This window comes from Bipolaris sorokiniana (assembly GCF_000338995.1).
Source record: "Bipolaris sorokiniana ND90Pr unplaced genomic scaffold COCSAscaffold_4, whole genome shotgun sequence".
Lineage (NCBI taxonomy): Eukaryota > Fungi > Ascomycota > Dothideomycetes > Pleosporales > Pleosporaceae > Bipolaris > Bipolaris sorokiniana.
Window position 1 is genome coordinate 507791 of NW_006911898.1, and position 20262 is coordinate 528052.

A 20262-nucleotide genomic window follows, 5' to 3' on the forward strand; every position below is an offset into this window, starting at 1 on the left:
ATGCCTGATTCAAAACACGCCAGATTCTGAGGTGCATTATCGGGCTTATGCGATGATGCGTTCCCGTTGGCTGGCGGGGCCGTCCACCAGAGAGGAGACTCCAGCTCCTTCATTTCCTCAGCCGTGCTCTCTCCATGACGGCAGGCTATTGCTCTCGGGTGCACATGAGGCCATCGATGCCGCTAGCATTTACTTTAGAATTGGCACCACGGATAGTTTGGGTCGCGCAGCAGCGGACGGGCCTGGTTCGTGTGCGAGTGCAAGAGAAGGAGGAAGGGTAGGCATAGGGTTCAAGAAGCCAAGCCACGGGCATCTTGTCCGCGGGAGGAGCTGAAAAGGTACGGTAGATCGCATCTTGCCAGATCCCAGGCTCCCCTGTCGTCGCTGGCCAACGGCATCCCAGACACGATTCAATGGAGCGCGCGGTTACGCTGGGGGCCGCCACACAACGACGCTTAACTCGCGGGCCCCTGACACGATCGTCTCCTACGGACCAAGCGACCCACTCACAGCAGGTTGAGCGTCCACGAGGCGTTGCAACAGCATGGTCGCCGGGTTTCTGGTCCTGGTCGTTGCTGAGGACACGGCATGGGTTATCTCATGGGGGCTGTTTGCTTGCTTCTCTCCACCACGACCACAACCACCACCATTGGCATCACGGAGCCGGCTCCTCATACGACCCCACTCCCGCCAACGGCGAGCCTCGCCTCAACCCCAAGGCCAGTCTAGACGTGTAGGTAAAGCATGTGGCCATCACAAACGCCTGACGGTCAATAGTGTAGCGCTGGTTGCGGCACAGGTCTCACTGCTGGGCGGGGCATGGCCAGTCGTTAGTATCACCAGGCCGAGCCTCCTCCCTTTGCTTTGCATTGCATTGCATTGCGTTGCATACCTTGGAAGCGGAGCCTGTTACGTTGCCATGACGGCCACGAGAACCCTCGGTGCCGGCATCCATCAACCCTGTTTTGTTTGACTCTGCTATGCTGCAAACGCCCACGTCCGGGAACGGGTGCGCGCGTGTCATGCATAGCCTGTGTGTTTTTTGTTTTTTTTCGCACATGGACGAGTTTGGTACGCTGCAGGCATGTGTTCCACCTCACATCGTTCGTCCCTTGAACAAATGTCAGTTGCATGCAGGGTCACTTGTCGAGCAAAGGGCAAAAAGCAATGACGTGCTACAGCGGGCGTTGCCTAGCAATCTATATGACATTTGTAGCACATGGTTTCAAGCCCTGGTGCATTGACGGGCATACGCTGGCTGCATTTCCGATAATCGTCCGTCCGTGACAGGACTAGCCTCCCGAGTTTTACTGGAAACTCGTCTCCAGCAATGCCGGCTTGCGATCTTCGAGATCCAAAAGCATCTGCCCATAAAGCCCGTTCGCCCACGAGAACCACTGCCTTGACCAATCACTCGCGTTGAACGAGTTTACGCTTTCGTGAATGAGGCCCAACCCGTCAGTGCTGCTAACGATTTGCCTCAACTCGTTCACAATCTCAGCATCGTCATTACTCGTGAGGATGCGTACAATAGATGCCATAGGCCACGCTTTACCTAATCCTACATGTGGTCCGCCAATTGCGTTGATAACAGGCCCCCTCATGTAATAGGGGTTTGTTGCGCTGAGAATCAAGTTGCGCGTGTTGGCGTACGTCTCGTTATTGACCGGGTACTTGTAAAAGGGCGCAGAGAGAAGGCCCGGAATGTTGGCGTCGTCCATGATGGTGCGCCCGCCAAACCCGTCAACCTCAAACGCGTAGATCTTGCCGAAAGTCGGATGATCAACTGTCGCATGCTTCTCAATGCTACTGCGCAGTGACTCTGAGAGTGAAGACATTCTCTGCGCAAGCGCTTTAGTGTTGGTGCCATTCAACTTTCCCATGATCTCAGCAGTCGGTGCCAGAAATGAGCTAAACATCATGTTGGCGGGAATAAAGAGCTGGTAGATGGTGGAGTCGTCGCTAGGCCTGAATCCACTTCGAACCAAGCCTGTACCATTGGCGACCGGGTTTCCGATTCCATAGTTGGAAAACGTCTCGGTAGCTAGTACGTTTGAGCGCTGAAATGTATATGGGCTATCCAAAACAGCTCCGTCCGCACCATATGTAGGAAGCGTCATATCATCTGCTACGTTGAGAACGGCTTCAACGGCCTGTGCCCACTTGAACTTTCCAAAGAACTCAATGTCTCCTGTTGCCTGGTAGTAATCGGCGGATATTTGCAAAAACGCCGCGAGCGAGTCCAGCTCATACTTGCATTCGAATACACTCTGGTTGGAGTATGTAGGGTAGACCTGATCTGTATTCGCGTAGTCGTTGGTGGCTGGCGGGATACCGCTTTCGGTGGGTGCCTGAAATGAGTTGCAATATGGAGATGTGAGCAGGTACCGCGCCTGCAAGTTGATGACACCGCGATATAGACTTGCAATAGAATTGGCATCGCTACTCGCGTTCAGCAATGGCAGGTAGCTCTGCATCTGATTCGATGAGTCGCGCAACCACATTGCATTGATGTCTCCAGTAATGACAAAAGTCAATTCTTCTTCTGCATTATCGGCAGCATGTCCCTTCCATTTGATGGCCGTGTCGAGCGTATTGGGGTATGCATTCTGAAAAAGGCGATATAGATCCGGATCCTTGATGACGTCCTTCATGCGGGTGATGAGATCTTCAAGGCCTTGAGATTTAAAGGTTCGGCACTCTTCTGACGGTCGCTGGTAGGCAAGACGGTACTTGCCTGAGCTTAGCGGCTCATGTACCTCTTTTGCGTAGTCGCTGTATTCTGGGCATTGTGCTGAGACTAGCAATGGCACGCTGGAAAGCACACCAAGAAGCATTTGGTTGCGCATGGTGCAGTCAGGGAGCAAGACGGACTCGCAGTATTAAGGAAAGGGAATGTGGAGCGAAGGCGCAACGAAGAGCAAGCGGGAGCTCGAAGCCGTATAATGATGGCTTACAAGCACTTACATATGTATGTAGTACTACATATGCAACCGGCCATGGTTACATATTACCTGTGCTCTTTTTGCCGCAATGCATTCCGAGTTGGTCCTATCCTCGCTCACGGACGGCAGTGATAACCTTTGTTCGCGGTACTATGGCGGATGTAAGCCTCACCGTACTATTCCAAGCACCCATGTGTTTTGGCCACGCCGACGTCACTACGCTGACGATCCGGATCAAAAGTGTCAGCCGATAGTCGGAGATTGTACAAATGAAGAAGGTCAAAGACTACCGGTGACCAGCAGTTGGTGCACAGGACTAGTCAAATGACTAGATGCGGGGAAGTCTTGGTTCTTTTGGTTGCCATGGCTGGGGTTGAGCATCATCAAGCGTTGTTCGTAATAACTTTAATAGACACTATACTAAATATAGTATAGCTCTTACTGTCTATCATCGCTTGTGTCGCCCCCTTATTCCTAGTGGCCCATATACATACATAATGCTGGCCTACCACCACAGTATCGCAGCGATGTAACTCAAGATTGGTGGGGAACACACAATAACCTATTGCTTTTCCAAACAGGCTTACCATGTTCGGAAAGGAGCTCTGTCTCTGGATACCCAGATACTCGGTAATTGAAAAGAAGACATAACCGCAAGGCGTTAGCGTGAGAGGATCCTGGGCAACCTCCCAACAACGCTTTTCATTTCATTAGCAGCCTTTCTGGATAGCTCAAGCTATACTATTCCTCTCCGTCCAGCTACTATCCGCCAGCCTGTACCAACCCAGATGCCAGACCCAAAATCAAGGCTGGGGTTGCACAATAGTGCAAACAGTACTGGATGGGTCCAGTTATGTCATACCCCATCCCCATCGGACCAACTCCGGCTGCAGTCTCCAGAAAAAAAAGGATGGGCATGCCCATGTCCGGGAAACCGTTGCGGGGCTAGGCGAAACAATAGAGCAGAAATTTTTTGAACTATCATACTGGTACATGTACAAATCAGGTACGGAGCATCCACTTCCAGTGTGACATGGTAGCACAAAAATATGACCCGAATAGTGTAACCAAGGCCGGCCCGGTTGTGAAAAGTTGCTGGAGGCGTAGTGTAACGTGTAGTCTCCGCGCAATCGATTCCGCACCTTGGTCTTGCCTTTCGGTATATAATCAACGAGAGAGACGCGTCCTGAAATTTGTATCTCCTTTTTTTTATCTTTGTCGCAAAAAGCAGAAGATACTTTCCTTCCTTTGCGAGCGAGATATCTGATAAATATTGGCATACGCGACCATCTTCTAGTGCATAGTTCGACAACTCATCGCAACACAGGGACGTTTTGGAGCATTTCGCAACACTTACGATATCTTGATACTCGGTAGTAGACCTATGTGTCAGACTACTTGGGGTAACAAGGATGTAGATAATCTGCAGGGTCTTGCGTTCTACACGTGTAATGCTTGTTATTTTAGTCCCATGTTGGAAGCATCTGCAATGCGGTGGACCATGCAGCATGTTGTCTAACCCGACTGGCCACCGGTAGCTGTCAGAGAGACTTTAAAAGATGCGAGCAATCACAAAAAGACATGTCAGGTAGAAGAGATACGATTACTCTTCGATGCTCTTCACCTTGCTTTAAAGAGCGCGACAGGATCCACTGGACTTGTGTCAAGACCCGAACACCTCGTTTCTATTTGCAAAAAATATAAATGAGTTGGGGTTGATTGAACTGTAATGATTCGTTGACAAGTTGGGCTAACACTAGACTTACTAGTGCTACTAGAGCAACAACACGTGGAGGTGTGGGTCATTGTAGTGCACTTCATCATGCTAGTCGTCGCCAAGGCAAGGGACGTTGTATAGTTTGATGACCTACAAGCGAACATCATCACAACAGCACCATGATCACAAGGAAAGAAAAATCTGACGTGGATTGCATGACCCGTTGATGTAATCGGGCTGAAGATGGAACTCCTACAACACTCAGTCGCGGCTTCTATGGACCACCACATCCCACTTCATGGTCCGTCGCTGGAGGTGGAACGCCTGTAACTGTGTTCGGGTGAGCTCTTCCCCCTAGGACCCAAACACTATCATAACCACTCGTGAGAACCTTAATCACATTGGTCGGCAGCACCGTACTTGCGTCTTCGCAGCTGATACTCAGACAGTGCGAAACGCAGAACGAACCCGCAGACTCGATGCAGATTCTTGTATCAAGTCCGTACTATCTCTTATCCGTACTGGAAGGGTGCGTATATGCACCGAAAATTTCTCGAAATAATCACATCCCGTGCGCCTTCGGATCGTAGCATCGTGCATTCTTGATCGTGTTTGAATGTTTAGCCAACATGCCTCTTACGATGGCATATAGTGATGGCATCGTATCTTATCTGACTGTATCAATGTGCAGAAAGCTGCTTTGTTTGTGCATCATCCATAAGTGGTATTGCTGGCGCTACTAAGGGTCAGCATCGGGACATGGTGAGATGTGAAAGTGGACAGGGCTCACCTTGGACTCATGGGTGCATGGGCATGTTGTTGTTGTGAATAGTTTACGCCCTTCATCATTCCAAATTGGGGGAGCCTGGACCAGTTGCGCTCTCGGACTTCGCGCATATAGGCGTCTTGCTCGGGCGAGCGGTTGAAAAGAGAGGCCTCTGAATCAGGGTCTTTGCCATAGAATCGAAAAATGGCAAAGCCACAGCATACAAGGCCACCGGCTCCGAGGATGACGAGGAAGATGATGAGAGCGGGAGCAAGTTGGAAACCCATGTTGTCTCTCTTTTGGAGGACCACGGAGGGTGGGGCGAATGGAGGCATGATGATGGTGGTGGTGGTGGTGTAGTGCAAGTGGGCTAGTGTGATAGCGGGGTACAGCAGATGCAAAATAGTCGATGGTCGGGGCTGAGGGAGCGGTTGAAATTATGACGAGGAGAGGGCAGTGAATGAATGAAAAAGAGAGCGTTTGGATGAAAGATGTTTGTGAATGGCGAGGGCCTGGTGGAGCGGAAGTCCCGGAAGATGCTGGAGGGTGCGAATGGACGAAAGCGAGGGAGCCAATCGTATTATGCTTACGATTACCGAACACGATGATGAGGTGATGTGGCCAACGTCACACCAAGCCAGCAAGAACAATAGTTGGAGAAGCCGTGGGGAGTGGGAGGAATGGATACCTTGGCGCAGGCCGCTTTGGGTGCCTTGATGTAGCTATATACTCGAGCCTGTCGTCCGCGCTGACAGCTGCGCCCACCTGCTTGCTTAACTTCTTGTCTTGTCGATGCTGCAAGCTTTTCTTGCCAAACCGCCGTACGTCGTATGTAATGGGTTGCGTCGGCCTCGAGGCCTTAGGTCTTGTCGATCGCCTCCCATTGGCTGGGTCCGGGTTTCGCCCGCCGCAACTGGCTTATCCTTCCCCACCCGGTCGACGTCGAGCTGCGTCGTCCGAAGCTGTTGGCGTCCCAAGAACGCGTAATTCACCCACCCACCCTCCTTCACCCTTCACACCACCACCCCAGGCCGGCCTACTATGGAACATACAAATAACACTCGCACGGAGCAAAACCCTCTCCGAATGGCCATCACGCCCAGCCCATGGCACCCTCGGCCGAGGCGCAGTCTGCCTTAACTATCCGGCGTCCCTTCTGTTGTCAGACCTTGGTAGTCCTGCGGATGGCTCCGTCTCACTCTCTCCTTTTCTTTTTCCCAAGGTCCGCCTGCTGCCATTGTCGCTGATTGGGCTTGCCTGTGGTTTTGTTGTTCGTCCGCCTCAGTGGACTTCTTGGTCCCGCCCTGGCATGACGCGTCATTCATCCCCACCATGTTTTTCACACTTTCCGAGCTTCAAAAATAGCTGCCGGCCACCATCAGCATAAACACTCTCGAACCCGTTGTTGACCGCGCATACCAGCCATCGCTCCACACCTCAGCCTCAAAAATGACGATGCGACAGGAAATGACGCAACCAATTGCCCGTGACACACCCGATGCGCGTCGTTCGTCGATCGCGGGTATCGGTCAGCACTCACCCGCGCGGTCCTAGCGCGTTCATATGCAGCTTATTCTCTGCCTGTCCCGTCCTTGTGCTTTCTATCAACGTCCAAGTATCTAGTAGTAGCCGCGTCCTAGGCGTTGCGACATGACGCGATATCATATGACCCTCACAACGTGTGTTTGCGGTACCGAAGAGCGTCATACTTTTTTGTGCAGGTACTAGCTGTTAAGCACACTGGATCCATGGCCCTACACAACCCTTCTCTTATCACATCGCCATTTCAGCACATGGTGCAGCTGCTGAGACCAAACTTCTTCAATCTTGACTTTGCCTATGCAAGACTGTTATTCGCCCACTTGGTACATGATACCCTTGGTGCCGAACGAGAGTATGTCCGTCCATACATGCACATGTAGGTACGTAGTAGGTCCGTCGTTTCAGGGCTGATACAGAGCACGTGCGGAAGCTACTCTTTGTGTGGATCCAAAGGCTGTGTACCGAACATAGGGACGATTGGGAGCTCAATTGCCCTAATCACTCATCCAAATCAGCGACACCTTTGTAATAAATACTTCGGCGACAACCACGTAATCATACTTCCGTTTGCCATATTTGCCATCCTTACCTATAGCAAGAAAGACAAATGTGGATACCAACGTTTGGAAAGACGACCTTACTACGGCGCGTTCCAGGCTCCTGAACTTAATCTGCAGCATTTCGTGTTACAGGGCAGCCACCCAATCAGCGCACAAGGCATACCCAGCGGAGCAGAGGATATCGCTGAAAGCTTCTCAAAACTTCTCAAAAGGCCTTTGAAAGCGTTGGCGGCATGCCACCTGCGATGTTCTTAAGCTGCGAAATTCCCAGGCAACATAACTACTCAACGCTGGATATATGCATCAGTCACAGCTACCCTCAAACACGTCAAACTATACGAGTACTTACTAGATGATGCTGCAATGCCAGTGTTTTGAATCATGAACCTAGAACTCATGACAACCTTCTTCAAGTCCGACGCTACGAGAAATTCGCCGAACGCAGTGTGCCATTCCAGGCAGAAGGTGCCTGACGTCAAGATTCCCTATTCAGGTCCTTCCCAATCTGTTTGCCTTGGTTTGTTTCGACCATCTGCAGGCTCAGCCTCGTGGCACCTTGGTGTTGTGTGAACATGGTTGAAGTTCGGTTCAGCGGTCCGCGCCTCTAATCTATTCAAATTAACCTCCACAAGGATCCACACGCTATCGGACATAACGTGCTAGCACGAAAACCATTCAAGATCACCATGCTAATGCTGCGAGTAATACCTTCCATGCTCGTGGATTAGAAAGTTACTGCATGCCGGGTAACGGTAGTGCAACAGCTGACTACCGTGCATCGGCTGTTGACATCAGAGATGGTTGTCTGCAATCTTACTGAAAGGGACGGATTGCGACTGTTGACCACCGAATTAGCCGTGAGTCTACAAAGACCGATTGCAAATTCATGCGGCCATGATCCTTCCGTTAATGGCCCGAAAGGGTTTCCACTGTTTGAACTCATGGAGATGGCATGTTCCGCAATAGGCTCAATGAGGCTCGCATATGGCTGGTGACCTTGCGAGTAGGCGCCATGCCCCTAGCCGAGAATATATTGCCTAGCACCAACGTGTAGGAGAATATTGCACCAGCGATATTAATCCAGGCCCCGTTTTTACACACCTGGCCTATCACATCGACAAAACCTAGTCACAGGACTGGAATCTCAACGTTCAGTCACGTTCTAAGAGCGTGGTGACAGGGGGTGACCTTTCCACAATCGGATGGCCCACAATTCAGAAGCCGGGGAGACAGGTACTTCGAAATGAATCTTTTGATTGCAAGGCGTACGGAAAACCTGGTCGAAGGTAGGCGGAGGCGTTGGAAGAATGACGCTAGAAGAATGGCGACGAGTATATGAACAAGAAGGAATCCAACCTCAAGGTCTTGCTCAACAGGGACTTCTCAGCAACAGCCTCTTCACCTCCACTCTCTTCTCTACATCGTTTGAAACGATCGTTTTCACTCCACCTTGTCAAACACCATCACTATGCTCTCCCTCCTCGTTCTTCTTGCGCCCCTTGTGGCAGCTCACGGTCACGTTGACAAGGTCGTCGCCGATGGCAAGGAATACCAGGGCTGGAACGCTGCTCTCAAGTACCAGAACCCCATTCCTGCCACTGTTGGCTGGCAAGCCGACAACCTCGACAACGGCTTCGTCTCTCCCGATGCCTTTGGTACCTCTGCCATTGTCTGCCACAAGCAGGGCAAGAGCAACGGTGCCTACGTAACCGTCAAGCCAGGCAGCAAGGTCACCTTCAAGTGGGATACCTGGCCCGTCAGCCACGTTGGTCCTGTCCAAGAGTACATTGCTCCTTGCAACGGCGACTGCGGCTCCGTCAACCCTTCCAGCCTTCAGTGGACCAAGATTTCATCCAAGGCCTGGAAGTCGGGCAGCAACCCCGGCAAGTGGGCTACCGATGACCTGATCGCCAACAACTTCTCCTGGGACATTACCTTCCCTAACGTTGCTCCCGGCAACTACGTCGTTCGCCACGAGATCATCGCGCTGCACGCAGCCGGCCAGACCAACGGCGCCCAGGCATACCCCCAGTGCATCAACTTCAAGGTTGAGGGCTCTGGAACCGGAAGGCTCAGTGGTGGTACTCCCGCTACCAGCTTCTACACTGTAAGATCAACATGCCCTTCACCCGATTGACATATCAGAGCACTGCTAACGCAAATATAATAGGCCAACGACCCTGGTATCAAGTTCAACGTCTTCACTTCCTTCTCCAGCTACCCTGTTCCCGGCCCTGCTGTCAAGGCTCTGGCTAAGAGGCACGCCAAGGATCTCGAGTACTAGACCACTCTCTATGCAGTGCAGGAAAAAAACTACTGCATAAACTGCGTCGCGAGTTGATGAAGGGCAAGCCGGATAAAGTCACCGTAGCGTGGACCATCCTAATCGCTTAATTCCTCGTAGAGAACCCCCCTGTCTTTGTCTTGTTGCCTTTTTTTTAACAGACAAAGACCACTGTAAATAACGACTTTTTGGATGCGAAGAGGAAACACCATTCTTGTATATACTAGTTTCTAAGCATAGCCATGAAATACCACACATTTGCATCTTTGCATCTTTTTTGACCATTTCCCCCCTTTTTTTTCTTTTTACCCGAAACAACTTAACACAGTACTTAAGACAACGTCACGCAAATGGCATAACTGTGGGGTTTTTTGGGCACGATGCCGAGCAGGGAAAATCCCCATACGCGCTACATCGCAGCGAAGATTATGAAACAAAGTCACCCAGCTTCCGCGTATGTGCTTTGGTTGGGGGAAGTTTCTCTTCTCTCATCGCTTCCAGCATCTTCTGTCGCCTTGCGCTGGCGGTTCCATGTCAGGTCCCGTAGGCGTACGTAGTAAGTATGTTCTAAGGCGTCAAATAGACAAATGTGAAACTTCCCCCGCTTTTCTTTTTACCGCTGTACATACGCTACTGTTTTGGAGCCCTCGTTGGATGTTGCTTTGCTGTCGGCTCTTTTGTTCTTTCCCCACTTTCTTTTGTTTGCTTTTTCGCGATCTTGTATATATCCTTGCTCTTAGTATGGCGTGATATACGTGCGATGCGTGCTGCGTGTGCGACGCGCCCCCTCGTGGAAGGGCGGAGAAGGGCGTATGTTAGTATGTATGCACATGCGTGTGCGCGGTTTTCTTGGCTGCGGGGTGCAGGGTGAGTCTGGATTTGTCTGGCTCTTGTGCATGGGTTGTGATGGTGATGGTGGTGCGGTGTGTGGGTGGGTTGTGTGGCATGCTGGTTGGTAATTGGTCAGTGATTCTTGTGGAGTGCATGTCTCGAAAATCTGGGTTTGGATTCATCTGCCGGTGGAATAAAAGAGAAGTATTGTGGAAGTATGCCGGATACGCTAAGCTAGTTTCTACTGGCCGTTCATCTTCTAGTTCTTCTTGGTAGAGATGCAGTTGTTGGATGATTGCTCTCCATGTTGTGTAGTGTAGACTGCTCATAAGTGTTGAACGCATTTTTGTCTGCTAACGCCTCTGGCGTGCTTACAGATTCATGAGCTTCTTGAAAAGCGCATCGCGCATTTATGTTCTCGTTCATACTGTTTATGCTACCCTCTCTTTCATGGAGCAGTTTATCAACGTCGGACTGCTTTCGCTGATATTATTGTTTTGTAGGAGAGCAATTTTTGATGAATATACGTGACCTCTTCTGAAGAAGGGATCATAAAGGCATATATAGTATCGTACAACAAAGTCATACTACACAAGAGATCTTCTAGTCATGTGACCGTCGTGTTCGGCGGAGCGCCAGAGAAGCCTCTAGGCTCACCTACTTAAAGGAGCATGAAAGCGGATACTCTAGTTTAGTAGACAGCCTAGTCCTTTTGAATTCGACAAGAAGAGCCTGCGAGACACCTCTATTCTTCCACAGTTTGTTAGGTCTCAAGTTCTACTCTTCGAACTCCGTCTTTACTATGCGCTTGTTTTTGCTAATAGAACTTGCTTGTCCCCTCTTCTCTCGTACTATATAAACTGCAATACTTCGTTGATTTTTCATAACCTCTCTGTTCTGTCATCCAATGTGTTCATTCGACGACCCGTGGAACCTTCTTTGCGGTGCGGCAATCTTGCGAACTCAGGTTCCAGCTTGTGGCGTTCCGGGGTTCTCGACACGTGGCCCGTGCCCGCTTACTCAAGCAAAGCCAAGGTGACCTTTGCTATCCCTCATCACAACACGCCTCTCTCACTACACGCCCAATCCAAGCCGCACGACACACGACACCACTATGACTTCGTCTATTTTCTATAAATTCAAAAACTCCAGGGACAGCGAGCGTATAATCTTCAATGGCACCGATCTGAGCGTCTTCGAACTGAAGAAGGAGATCATCAGCGCGAGCGGCCTGGGCGATGGAACCGACTTCAACCTCCACATCTTCCCGCAAGATGATCCAGCTTCAGAGTATAAGGATGATACTACGCTGATACCACGATCCTCCACAGTCATCGCGATACGGCGCCCTGCTCCAAAAGGGCAGGGCAGGGCAGCACGCTATGTCACAGGCAAAGCACCGTCACGCGCAATCACTACACAAACCAAGCCTGCGGCCCCCCTACCTCAAGTGAACAATGCAACACCAGAAGATGCCGAGGCGGCTTTCCTGGCAGAATCCGCCATGGCTTGGGATGCCCAGAAAGAAGCCCTTTCACACGCGAAGCCGGTCTATCGCAAGAACAACACCAAGAATGTAGTCGTCCCATCGCACCCGCCACCACCAGGTTACGTCTGCCGCCGCTGCAACATCAAAGGCCACTGGATACAGGCTTGCCCCACCAACGACGATCCCGACTTTAAACCCGCTTTCCAAGCCAAGCGCACGACTGGCATACCACAGTCCTTCCTGAAGAAGGTTGAGAAGCCTGTCGACGAGGAAGCTGCGAAGGGCATTATGCTCAATGCCGATGGAGAATATGTACAGGTCATGACAGACACAAAGGCTTGGGATAAGTTTCAAGAGAAGACAAACGCATCACGTGCGCGCGCAGCGAGTGCTGATGCCGCCAGCAAGGAGCTCCGCGAGCGTGGACTTGAATGCCCAATCGACAACCAAAGATTTGTTGACCCTGTCAAGACTCCATGTTGTGGTAAGACATACTGCCGTGAGTGCATCGACAATGCGCTTGCAGATGGTGATTTAGTTTGCCCCAACTGTGCAAAGGAGGATGTTTTGATGGATGATCTTATTGCCGACGATGATATGGTCAAGTCTCTCAAGGCATACGACGCAGAGAAGGCAGCAGAGAAGGAGAAGGCAGCAAAGGCAGCAGTTGCTTCAACAAATGAATCAGTTTCTCAATCCCATGCTACTGACAACGCAAATTCTCCCGTCGCAAATGACACTACAAATACTACTAGTGCTACTAGTGCTTCTGTTGCGGCAGTGGCGGACGAAGTCTCCGATACTGACTCTACTTCTTCTAAAAAGCGCAAAGAGCCTCCGACAGATATCAAGCCACCAACCGCACCAAAAGCAATGCGTCAAGCAGCCGACCCCGCGTCGAAGATGGAACAGGAATTCATTCAGCAAATGGAAATGCTCAAAAATGCGCCAATGGAACCAATGGGCATGCCAATGAACATGCCGATGCCTATGTCGATGCCAATGCCAATGCCAATGCAGATGCCAAACCAAATGGGCTTCCAGAATGGCTACCAGATGGGTTTTCCACAGCAACACCAACAACAAGGGCCGCAACAAGGGTGGTTTCCCCAGCAGAACTTTGGGTATGGTCAACAGCAACAGTATGGTCAGCAGTTTGGCCAACAACAGCAGTATGGATGGGGTGGAGGACAAATGCAAGGGCAATGGGGCGGTGTGCAGGGACAACAGGATAATGATGCATATGATAGGCAACCAGTTAATCCTCGAGGTCGCAATCGCAGATCTCGTGCTCCAGATTATCGCTACCTGTGAGCGTTTTCTTGGTATCATGCAGTGTTTTTGTGGACATTCATCAATTGGAAATGCTGGGCTTTGCATACCCATTTCCGTCATATATACTTCAATTAGGGTGGGAGGAAACGGCGGATCTTCACGGTATTGGGGGAGGTGATCGTTGTCTTTGGCGTTTGGTGGGCCACTATTATCCAACACTATTGTCACTGGGCTTGGACAGCTCATGTGCTTGAGTGAATGACTTTGTTGTTATTCGTAACACGGACTATGAATCAATGCTTACTCGGATTATTGTATATAAATTGCTGTCTGCAAGGGAATTAGAGGCGTTTTTCTTTATGATAATCCGTTACGTGTGAATATAGAATATGCGCAATGTGAGACAAGGCAAGATGGCCATTCAGTTTGCGGCAACGGAACCTATTTGTTTTTGAGGGGATGCCGATAGGATCATCACATCTTCGAAGTGCTCGTCTTAGCTTTGGTAGAATAAACAAAAAATCAAAACCGAACGTTGCTAGGGACCGGGACTGGCAACGTGTGGGGCCGAATCTACGGAAAGGGCGGATGAGACCAAAAGAGGAACTGGAATTCCGGATTACCAACGAGCGACCTGCGATCTTGAAATATCCTAACCCATAACAGGCTAACAGAATAATCTTCATATCTCCACTAGCGTTATCCTTTGCTCACAAATACATTCTTTCTTGATCATAGAATTGTTGCATTGGATAGCAAGCGATTCTTCTCGTGCGCAAGAAAATTAACTTTTCTTCAAGCCCAAATGATCTTGAACATCAGTTTGACTACTTGCTCTCCAATTAGGTACCTACGCATACATTTTCAGTATTCACCTGGATGACAGGAAACATATATTACGGTAACGAGCAGCCAATCACAAACGGATGCTGCCCCTCCATCCCCGCAGCCTCGCAGCCGGCACTGCCATTGTCTGACATGCATTTCGTATTTCACGTATAACTATATATCATATCGCTTCAATCAGCCTTTCTTGTTCTCGCGCCTTGGAGTTGGAGTATCCATATAAAAAAGTGAACGTGGCGTTGGAAACATTCAATCCTCAAGTCTTCCAACTCCGACACTAAATGGCGGAAGCTACGCCGTTTGTACGACCATATGACGCATCCCATGACTTCCAGCATGGTATGCACGTGGTACATATACATTCACAACAACCAAATCACCCGCTGACTTGTACTAACAATGCTCCTCTCAGTATCTCTCAACCATCGACGCAGTTCTCGACTGGGAACCCGCACGCACTATAGGCTCGCACCTATGGTACAAGCCCTATGTTGCCCTGACACCAGAAACATGTTTCGTGCTTGACGACGGCGACGGGCGCGTAGTCGGTTACTGCATCGGCACAGTGGACACGCTATCTTTTGCGCAGCGCTGGCGCGAAGAGTTTGCTCCAAGCGTAGACCGCACGCTTGTTCCTCCCCCTGATGTACACGTCGGTGGTGACGATGACGCTGCGTCACTCATGGAAAAAGAGGATGTTAGGCATTTTCGGAAAGCGGTGTACGAGGCTGATTGTAGTATGCTGCAGTCGTGGCCGGAGACTTTACAGCAGTATCCGGCGCATATCCATATTGATATCTTGAAAGAGTATCAGAGGAAGGGGTGGGGGACTGTGTTGATGAAGAGGTTCTTTGATAAGGCTAGGGAGCTGGGTGCGAGTGGTGTACATTTAGATATGGTGCAGTCGAATGTAAAGGCTCGGGCTTTTTACGAAAGTATTGGGTTTAGGCTTTGCCAGCAGGTATTGGATGGAGGGGAGAGCGGCGGCCCTGGTGTGAATGGTATCGTCGTGACTTTGATTAAGGATCTTTAATGTTGAGGGATATAACTGAATATCGATGATGCACATCCACGTGTACTTTTCCTTCTCCACAACTGCTGTCACTATCTTTGCTGGCATGGCTACTCTTCAATGATACATGATGAGTTGGATTCAAGTGATGTCCTCCGACAACAAGGCAACAGCACTTTTCGAAAAACGTCTTTAACGTCACATCGCTGCCCATCTATTATATTAACCTCACGATGAAATGCCCGAACGTTATCTATTCCTACACAACATATTCTTTCCATCTCTAAGTGAATACTGTTTCCACGCATACATACCTCAGCACCACGTGCAAAGCAGCTTAAAACGGCACCACCTCTTTCAAAATGGCTACATACACTCAACAACAAACATCATCATTGAGGAATGTTCTAGCCACTGACACTGCACAGATACAGACCTCAAATCCAGCAGAGCATTCCACTGCTCTCCCTCCAAGCTCAGTAAGCAAGAAAACCTACTCAACCATTTTCACCCTCCCCCATATCGGCCGGGAACTACATCCACAAGAACTCATTCACGCACGAATTTTACCAAGAGCTGAGTCTTCCACCACCAAGAACAACAACTACAGCCTCTACACTGATGATTTCACGGCAAGCAGCAAACAAGCCGACACAAACCCGGAGTACAGCATCTCCAACCTCCTCCAAAAACTGACTACATTTTTTACAAAAATTTTCCCCCGCTCCAACACTACCAAAAATCCCGCTGCAGCCACCGCCCCCAACACCCCAGGTAGTCCCCAGAACCACCCCCACGAACCTACCTTCCCCTCCTTCCTCCTCCCCTACGCCCCCGCACCCTCCTCTTGCCCATCCTCTTCTTGCTCCTCCGGCGAAGAAAGCGATAAGGAATCCCCTCGCCAGAAGCAGAAGCAAAAGCCAAAGCAAAGAAGGTGCTGGGTTGGTCGCCCCCGAGGCGCAATTTTACGACCAAGAGATCGATATTATGCACGGGGACTATGCGATAAACACGGGAGTGAAGTGTTGTTTTTGGAGAATATGCGGATTCATCATGGGTCGAAAAGGGAGGAGGGGGAGAGGTGGCATGCGTGGAGGTGTGGGTGAGAGAAAGTTTTTTTTCTGGGGAGGATGTATGTGGATGCACAGTGCTAGATAATGGGGTTGGAAAAAAAATGGACGAGGAATAAGGAAAGAGGTGGAAATATTTAAAAGGTCAAGGAGGAAGAAGTACAATGTTCGATCCTTGAGTGGGATCAATTCTATTTCTTCTTTGCTTGTGTTGAATAGCGTGCATTTCCACCTATAACGGAACAACTACTATAGCAGAATGAATCTTTCTACAAAAGCGGTTTTCCTGCACAAAAGTCGATTGATATTTACTTCATCGCTGGTACATGTCTCTATAACTACTACCCAAAGTGCTAGGCACGCCTAACTACAAAATTACGCGGCGTTGCGGTTGCTGCCGAATAATTTATCTGTTTTCAGTAAAGAACAGCCCTCGAAACAGGAAAAAAAAAGCGGAATGATAGCAATACTTAACCCGTCTGAAAAGAAGGCTCTTACCGAATTTATACTATGATAGAGTTTTGTGGACCAGAGGTTGTGCCGAATGATATGTAAAACATGGACGAAGCTAGTATTATGCTCTTTGTGCTCTCTATGCTTAGCTATCTTGAAGTCCTTGTAAGCAAGGATAACTAACATGACTATAGAGATAGTAGTGTAAAACGCACAATACTTAATGCCATCGAACACGCGTCAGCAAGCGGTGAGTATTCGCATCCAATAACCATCTAAGCCGCATACGGTGGTAGAATGCGTAGTAGGAATACAGATCTTATTTAAGTCTTAGCTCTATTCTATCCCTATTTCTAACTGAAGATCTTAGCAACCTTACATCTTTATATCTACCCACCGCCCATACAACGACTACGATACACAATACCCTCGTAGTAGAGAGAGAGAGGGGGGGGAAATATCCTATTTACCAGCGTACTTGAACCGGCCTCTACTACCCACCATAGCGGAACAAACCAGAATTCCTTTTTTCCAAAGCTAGAGATAAGAAATTGCGAAGCTTAAGCTAGAAAAATGAATTTCCGGTTTCGCCTAAAGAGGAGGAAACAGAGGGCAATATCAGCACTAGATGGTGCGTTATTTTAGTAATGTAAGCGCTAGTTGATAAAATGGAGTAACGTCTGTTTTCTTTTCTAGAACACAGAGTTGAAGAATAGCGCTGGTTTGTAATATGAAGCCCGAATTGGGGATAGAGATGTGGATTAGGGGATTTTTTTTAAAAACAACAACAACGTGTGTAGTAAATTTAGATGTAAGCCTTTTATAGCTACTTATTTTCGATCTTATATCTTTAATCGTAGCTCTAAGCAAGAGGAGGCAACTAGCAAGCTTGGTAAGCCGTTTTAAAAGTAGTGTGTATGTTAGAAGGAAGTTAAAGAAAGTCTTTCGATTAGAGTTGCCGGTTAGCCACAGCAAAGCACTACACTTCTAGTAGTAGTAGTAGTAGTAGTAGTAGTAGTAGTAGTAGTAGTAGTAGTAGTAGTAGTAGTTTTCCTTGAATTCAAAGTTGAGCGCATAACGCTATATATTCTTGCGCCAGCTTGAACAATACAAAGAAATATTCTCCCTTACTAAAAGGGGGATGGGTGTGTGTAGACGGTTATTGCAGGTTTATTAAGTAAAATAAAAAAGGCATAGAATAGATTACAAGGACGTATATAGCTCAACAAGCTTACTTTACGCACAAAAACTAAACAGCAGGTGTGTGTAGATGCAAAGTCCTAGTAAGGTCCGAGCAAGGGGGCGGCGCTAGCCAACGCTAATACGGTACTTACTTACTGTAAGTAAGCTTCGGGCCGGTTGAAATACGGAAGAGGAAGGGGTGTACGGTCTGCTCTGTGGTCACTTGTTTAATCCTTGCGATGCTATTTCTGTGACGGTGAAGCTTGGAAAGCAGATCCACTTTGGGAGTTTGGAGATGGGTAATCAATAAGAATGATCCGAACACGACTCTCTCTACGTTCGCTAGGATTCTCTGGGGGTTTTTTTTCTTATATAAAATCACTTGAATACTGTTATAGGAATTCCTATAAAGCGTTCGTTCTACAACGTTCCCTGTACAATAAAATTTAGGGAGTCTGGTATTAACGATTCTGCTAATACCAATGTACTGCTTTATGCTTATTTAGCGCAGGTAAACCGGCGCTTACTTAACCGGGGTGACTATGCTTGTGCTGGATAGATTTCATATAATTACGTGAGAACTAAATGCGATTATTATTACTTTTGGGTCCTGGGCCGTCTCCATACATTTAAACAATCGTATCAGATGAGCGGAAGGTAAAAATGGCAGTTCCAAAGGGTCCATATCATGCCATAGCAGCACAATGCTGTCAGGTAAGAGATTGATTATTTAAATACTTCTCTGCCTTTGTCTTAGGCCAAAGGCGTGATAAGTCATTCTACATCCCTCTTAATCTTAGTCTTGCTCTTTGTTTCCTTGTCTCCGCATTCGTTCCAGATCAAACAAGATGCGCTTCCTTCTCGCTTTGGCATTCAGCCTCACTATCAGCAGTGTATCTGCCAAGTATGCATGCCAAACACAATTCTTAAAAGGTGTAGGAGGTAAGAATAAAACCATCTGCTATTATCTTTTCCAGTAGATCTTTTTCGCTAAACGTAATGTAGGAGAGTGCAGGAGTGACTGGGATTGTTGTCAATGTGACTCTGGTTCCTCAGGGTTTTTAACTTGCAAAGGTGAGACAATGGATTCTTACGTGATCAGCTAAATGAGTCGAGTTCTCTGACAGATGATAGGTGACGGAAGCTCTTCTACTGGTCGCCGGTGTAAGATTGACAGATACATTCCGCAATGCGCATAGAAAGTGGAAACAGTTATTGGCTTATTGGATGCCGTGGTATTAATAGATGCTTCATGGGATTATTATACCCGACTAGAAATGTTGATATCCTACTAGCTACTACTTCTTGCATGCTAATCTCTCGTATCTCCTTTGACAACGTGGGGACGAAGATATCAATAAATGGACAAAAAGTGGTAGTTAATAGCTGTGTTGATAAGAGGGTCTGGTTATGCCGTCAAAAGGTTGCTGCGCGCATGGAGAAGGTAATAAGTTGTCACATGATAGAAATTTTTGTATTAGGTACTTATAGATATATTCGAAGTTGTCTAAGGATGCAAAGTCCAAGTACCTGTATTTGTGTCCGTTACAGCTGGTGGTTCACCACGCATGGATATGCACGTCACAACTCAAATGGCAAGCTCCAACTTACACACATGGTGTAAGTTTGCTTCACCCTGATATCCACCTCACCAAACACTTCCCTTCCCTTCCTTCTTTCCTATGCTCACCCATCGAACCCTACAATACCAATCTAGTCTGCATATACAATGTCCGCCATGCTTGACAACAAACTACAACGCTTTCAAAAACGCACCAAAGCTCGACATGAGGGGGGTATCGCCGCATTCCGAACATGCTGTACGGCTGCTGTTGGAAGAAGTAAGAGGGGGCGCAAAGCAAACAAGCAAATAGTGCCAAAAAAAACACAAAAAACTCCGGGGTATAGGATACTTTCTCCCAACCGCCAAAAACGCCTAAGTGAGGAAAAACCACTCAAATGATGATTTCCAGAGTTGAGATCGATAGTCGATGCCATACATCGGGAATAAAAAGGGGGGAGCCGCTCCTGAACACCGTAACAGGAAAAGGCGCAAAAAACGATAAAAAGGTAACTAGTAAGCTAAAATTGGTACTAGTGAATAGGGGTGGTGCGAATCAAGCCAGGATCCGGAGGTGAAATGAAGTGTTGGGGGAACAAAAATCTGTCAATGCGACATTGATTGACATGAGGATGCCGTTGTTTGCTTGAAAGAAGACTGGATAGGGGAGTCGTTCACTTCAAGGTCGGAGCTCCCGGCAGAAAATGTCCGCTTTGTGAGCGCCTATCT

The 20262-nt window shown here is 48.6% G+C and overlaps 8 protein-coding genes across 8 annotated transcripts; 6 read left to right on the forward strand and 2 right to left on the reverse strand.

The window, feature by feature from the left end:
- Positions 1 to 1171: 1171 nt before the first annotated feature.
- COCSADRAFT_34811 (glycoside hydrolase family 125 protein) lies at positions 1172 to 3195 on the reverse strand. The gene has a single exon (XM_007699319.1). The coding sequence runs from the start codon at positions 2847 to 2849 to the stop codon at positions 1308 to 1310; it is 1542 nt and encodes a 513-aa protein (XP_007697509.1). The 5' UTR covers positions 2850 to 3195; the 3' UTR covers positions 1172 to 1307.
- Positions 3196 to 5162: 1967 nt separating this feature from the next.
- Positions 5163 to 6013, reverse strand: COCSADRAFT_296354 (uncharacterized protein). The gene is made up of 2 exons (XM_007699591.1): positions 5453 to 6013; positions 5163 to 5398 (listed from the first exon to the last, which is right to left on the reverse strand). Exons 1-2 carry the CDS (start codon positions 5761 to 5763, stop codon positions 5374 to 5376), a joined length of 336 nt encoding a protein of 111 aa, XP_007697781.1. The 5' UTR covers positions 5764 to 6013; the 3' UTR covers positions 5163 to 5373.
- Positions 6014 to 6996, forward strand: COCSADRAFT_296359 (uncharacterized protein). Its single transcript, XM_007699592.1, has one exon. It carries the CDS (start codon positions 6264 to 6266, stop codon positions 6813 to 6815), a length of 552 nt encoding a protein of 183 aa, XP_007697782.1. The 5' UTR covers positions 6014 to 6263; the 3' UTR covers positions 6816 to 6996.
- Positions 6997 to 8736: 1740 nt separating this feature from the next.
- Positions 8737 to 10042, forward strand: COCSADRAFT_296363 (glycoside hydrolase family 61 protein). The gene is made up of 2 exons (XM_007699593.1): positions 8737 to 9637; positions 9701 to 10042. The coding sequence occupies exons 1-2, from the start codon at positions 8999 to 9001 to the stop codon at positions 9812 to 9814; spliced, it is 753 nt and encodes a 250-aa protein (XP_007697783.1). The 5' UTR covers positions 8737 to 8998; the 3' UTR covers positions 9815 to 10042.
- Positions 10043 to 11708: 1666 nt separating this feature from the next.
- Positions 11709 to 13789, forward strand: COCSADRAFT_34816 (uncharacterized protein). The gene has a single exon (XM_007699320.1). The coding sequence runs from the start codon at positions 11760 to 11762 to the stop codon at positions 13446 to 13448; it is 1689 nt and encodes a 562-aa protein (XP_007697510.1). The 5' UTR covers positions 11709 to 11759; the 3' UTR covers positions 13449 to 13789.
- A 679-nt stretch (positions 13790 to 14468) lies between these two features.
- COCSADRAFT_197744 (uncharacterized protein) lies at positions 14469 to 15322 on the forward strand. Its single transcript, XM_007699594.1, has 2 exons — positions 14469 to 14605; positions 14668 to 15322. The coding sequence occupies exons 1-2, from the start codon at positions 14537 to 14539 to the stop codon at positions 15286 to 15288; spliced, it is 690 nt and encodes a 229-aa protein (XP_007697784.1). The 5' UTR covers positions 14469 to 14536; the 3' UTR covers positions 15289 to 15322.
- Positions 15323 to 15629: 307 nt separating this feature from the next.
- COCSADRAFT_353387 (uncharacterized protein) lies at positions 15630 to 16373 on the forward strand (the record flags this gene model as incomplete). The annotated part of the gene is made up of 1 exon (XM_007699595.1): positions 15630 to 16373. One exon carries the CDS (start codon positions 15630 to 15632, stop codon positions 16371 to 16373), a length of 744 nt encoding a protein of 247 aa, XP_007697785.1.
- A 2262-nt stretch (positions 16374 to 18635) lies between these two features.
- COCSADRAFT_24372 (uncharacterized protein) lies at positions 18636 to 19912 on the forward strand (the record flags this gene model as incomplete). Its single annotated transcript, XM_007699246.1, has 8 exons — positions 18636 to 18686; positions 18773 to 18914; positions 18978 to 19046; positions 19107 to 19136; positions 19268 to 19416; positions 19464 to 19592; positions 19690 to 19813; positions 19881 to 19912. The coding sequence occupies 8 exons, from the start codon at positions 18636 to 18638 to the stop codon at positions 19910 to 19912; spliced, it is 726 nt and encodes a 241-aa protein (XP_007697436.1).
- Positions 19913 to 20262: the final 350 nt, after the last annotated feature.

What these genes read in the sequence shown, in the direction of transcription:
- COCSADRAFT_34811 (XM_007699319.1), bottom strand. Translation starts at nt 2,849, where the DNA reads ATGCGCAACCAAATGCTTCTTGGTGTGCTTTCCAGCGTGCCATTGCTA.
- COCSADRAFT_296354 (XM_007699591.1), bottom strand. Translation starts at nt 5,763, where the DNA reads ATGCCTCCATTCGCCCCACCCTCCGTGGTCCTCCAAAAGAGAGACAAC. An exon ending in CATGCACCCATGAGTCCAAG is followed by an intron (nt 5,399 to 5,452) that starts GTGAGCCCTGTC and finishes GACCCTTAGTAG; the next exon opens with CGCCAGCAATACCACTTATG.
- COCSADRAFT_296359 (XM_007699592.1), top strand. Translation starts at nt 6,264, where the DNA reads ATGGGTTGCGTCGGCCTCGAGGCCTTAGGTCTTGTCGATCGCCTCCCA.
- COCSADRAFT_296363 (XM_007699593.1), top strand. Translation starts at nt 8,999, where the DNA reads ATGCTCTCCCTCCTCGTTCTTCTTGCGCCCCTTGTGGCAGCTCACGGT. An exon ending in CCGCTACCAGCTTCTACACT is followed by an intron (nt 9,638 to 9,700) that starts GTAAGATCAACA and finishes CAAATATAATAG; the next exon opens with GCCAACGACCCTGGTATCAA.
- COCSADRAFT_34816 (XM_007699320.1), top strand. Translation starts at nt 11,760, where the DNA reads ATGACTTCGTCTATTTTCTATAAATTCAAAAACTCCAGGGACAGCGAG.
- COCSADRAFT_197744 (XM_007699594.1), top strand. Translation starts at nt 14,537, where the DNA reads ATGGCGGAAGCTACGCCGTTTGTACGACCATATGACGCATCCCATGAC. An exon ending in TCCAGCATGGTATGCACGTG is followed by an intron (nt 14,606 to 14,667) that starts GTACATATACAT and finishes TGCTCCTCTCAG; the next exon opens with TATCTCTCAACCATCGACGC.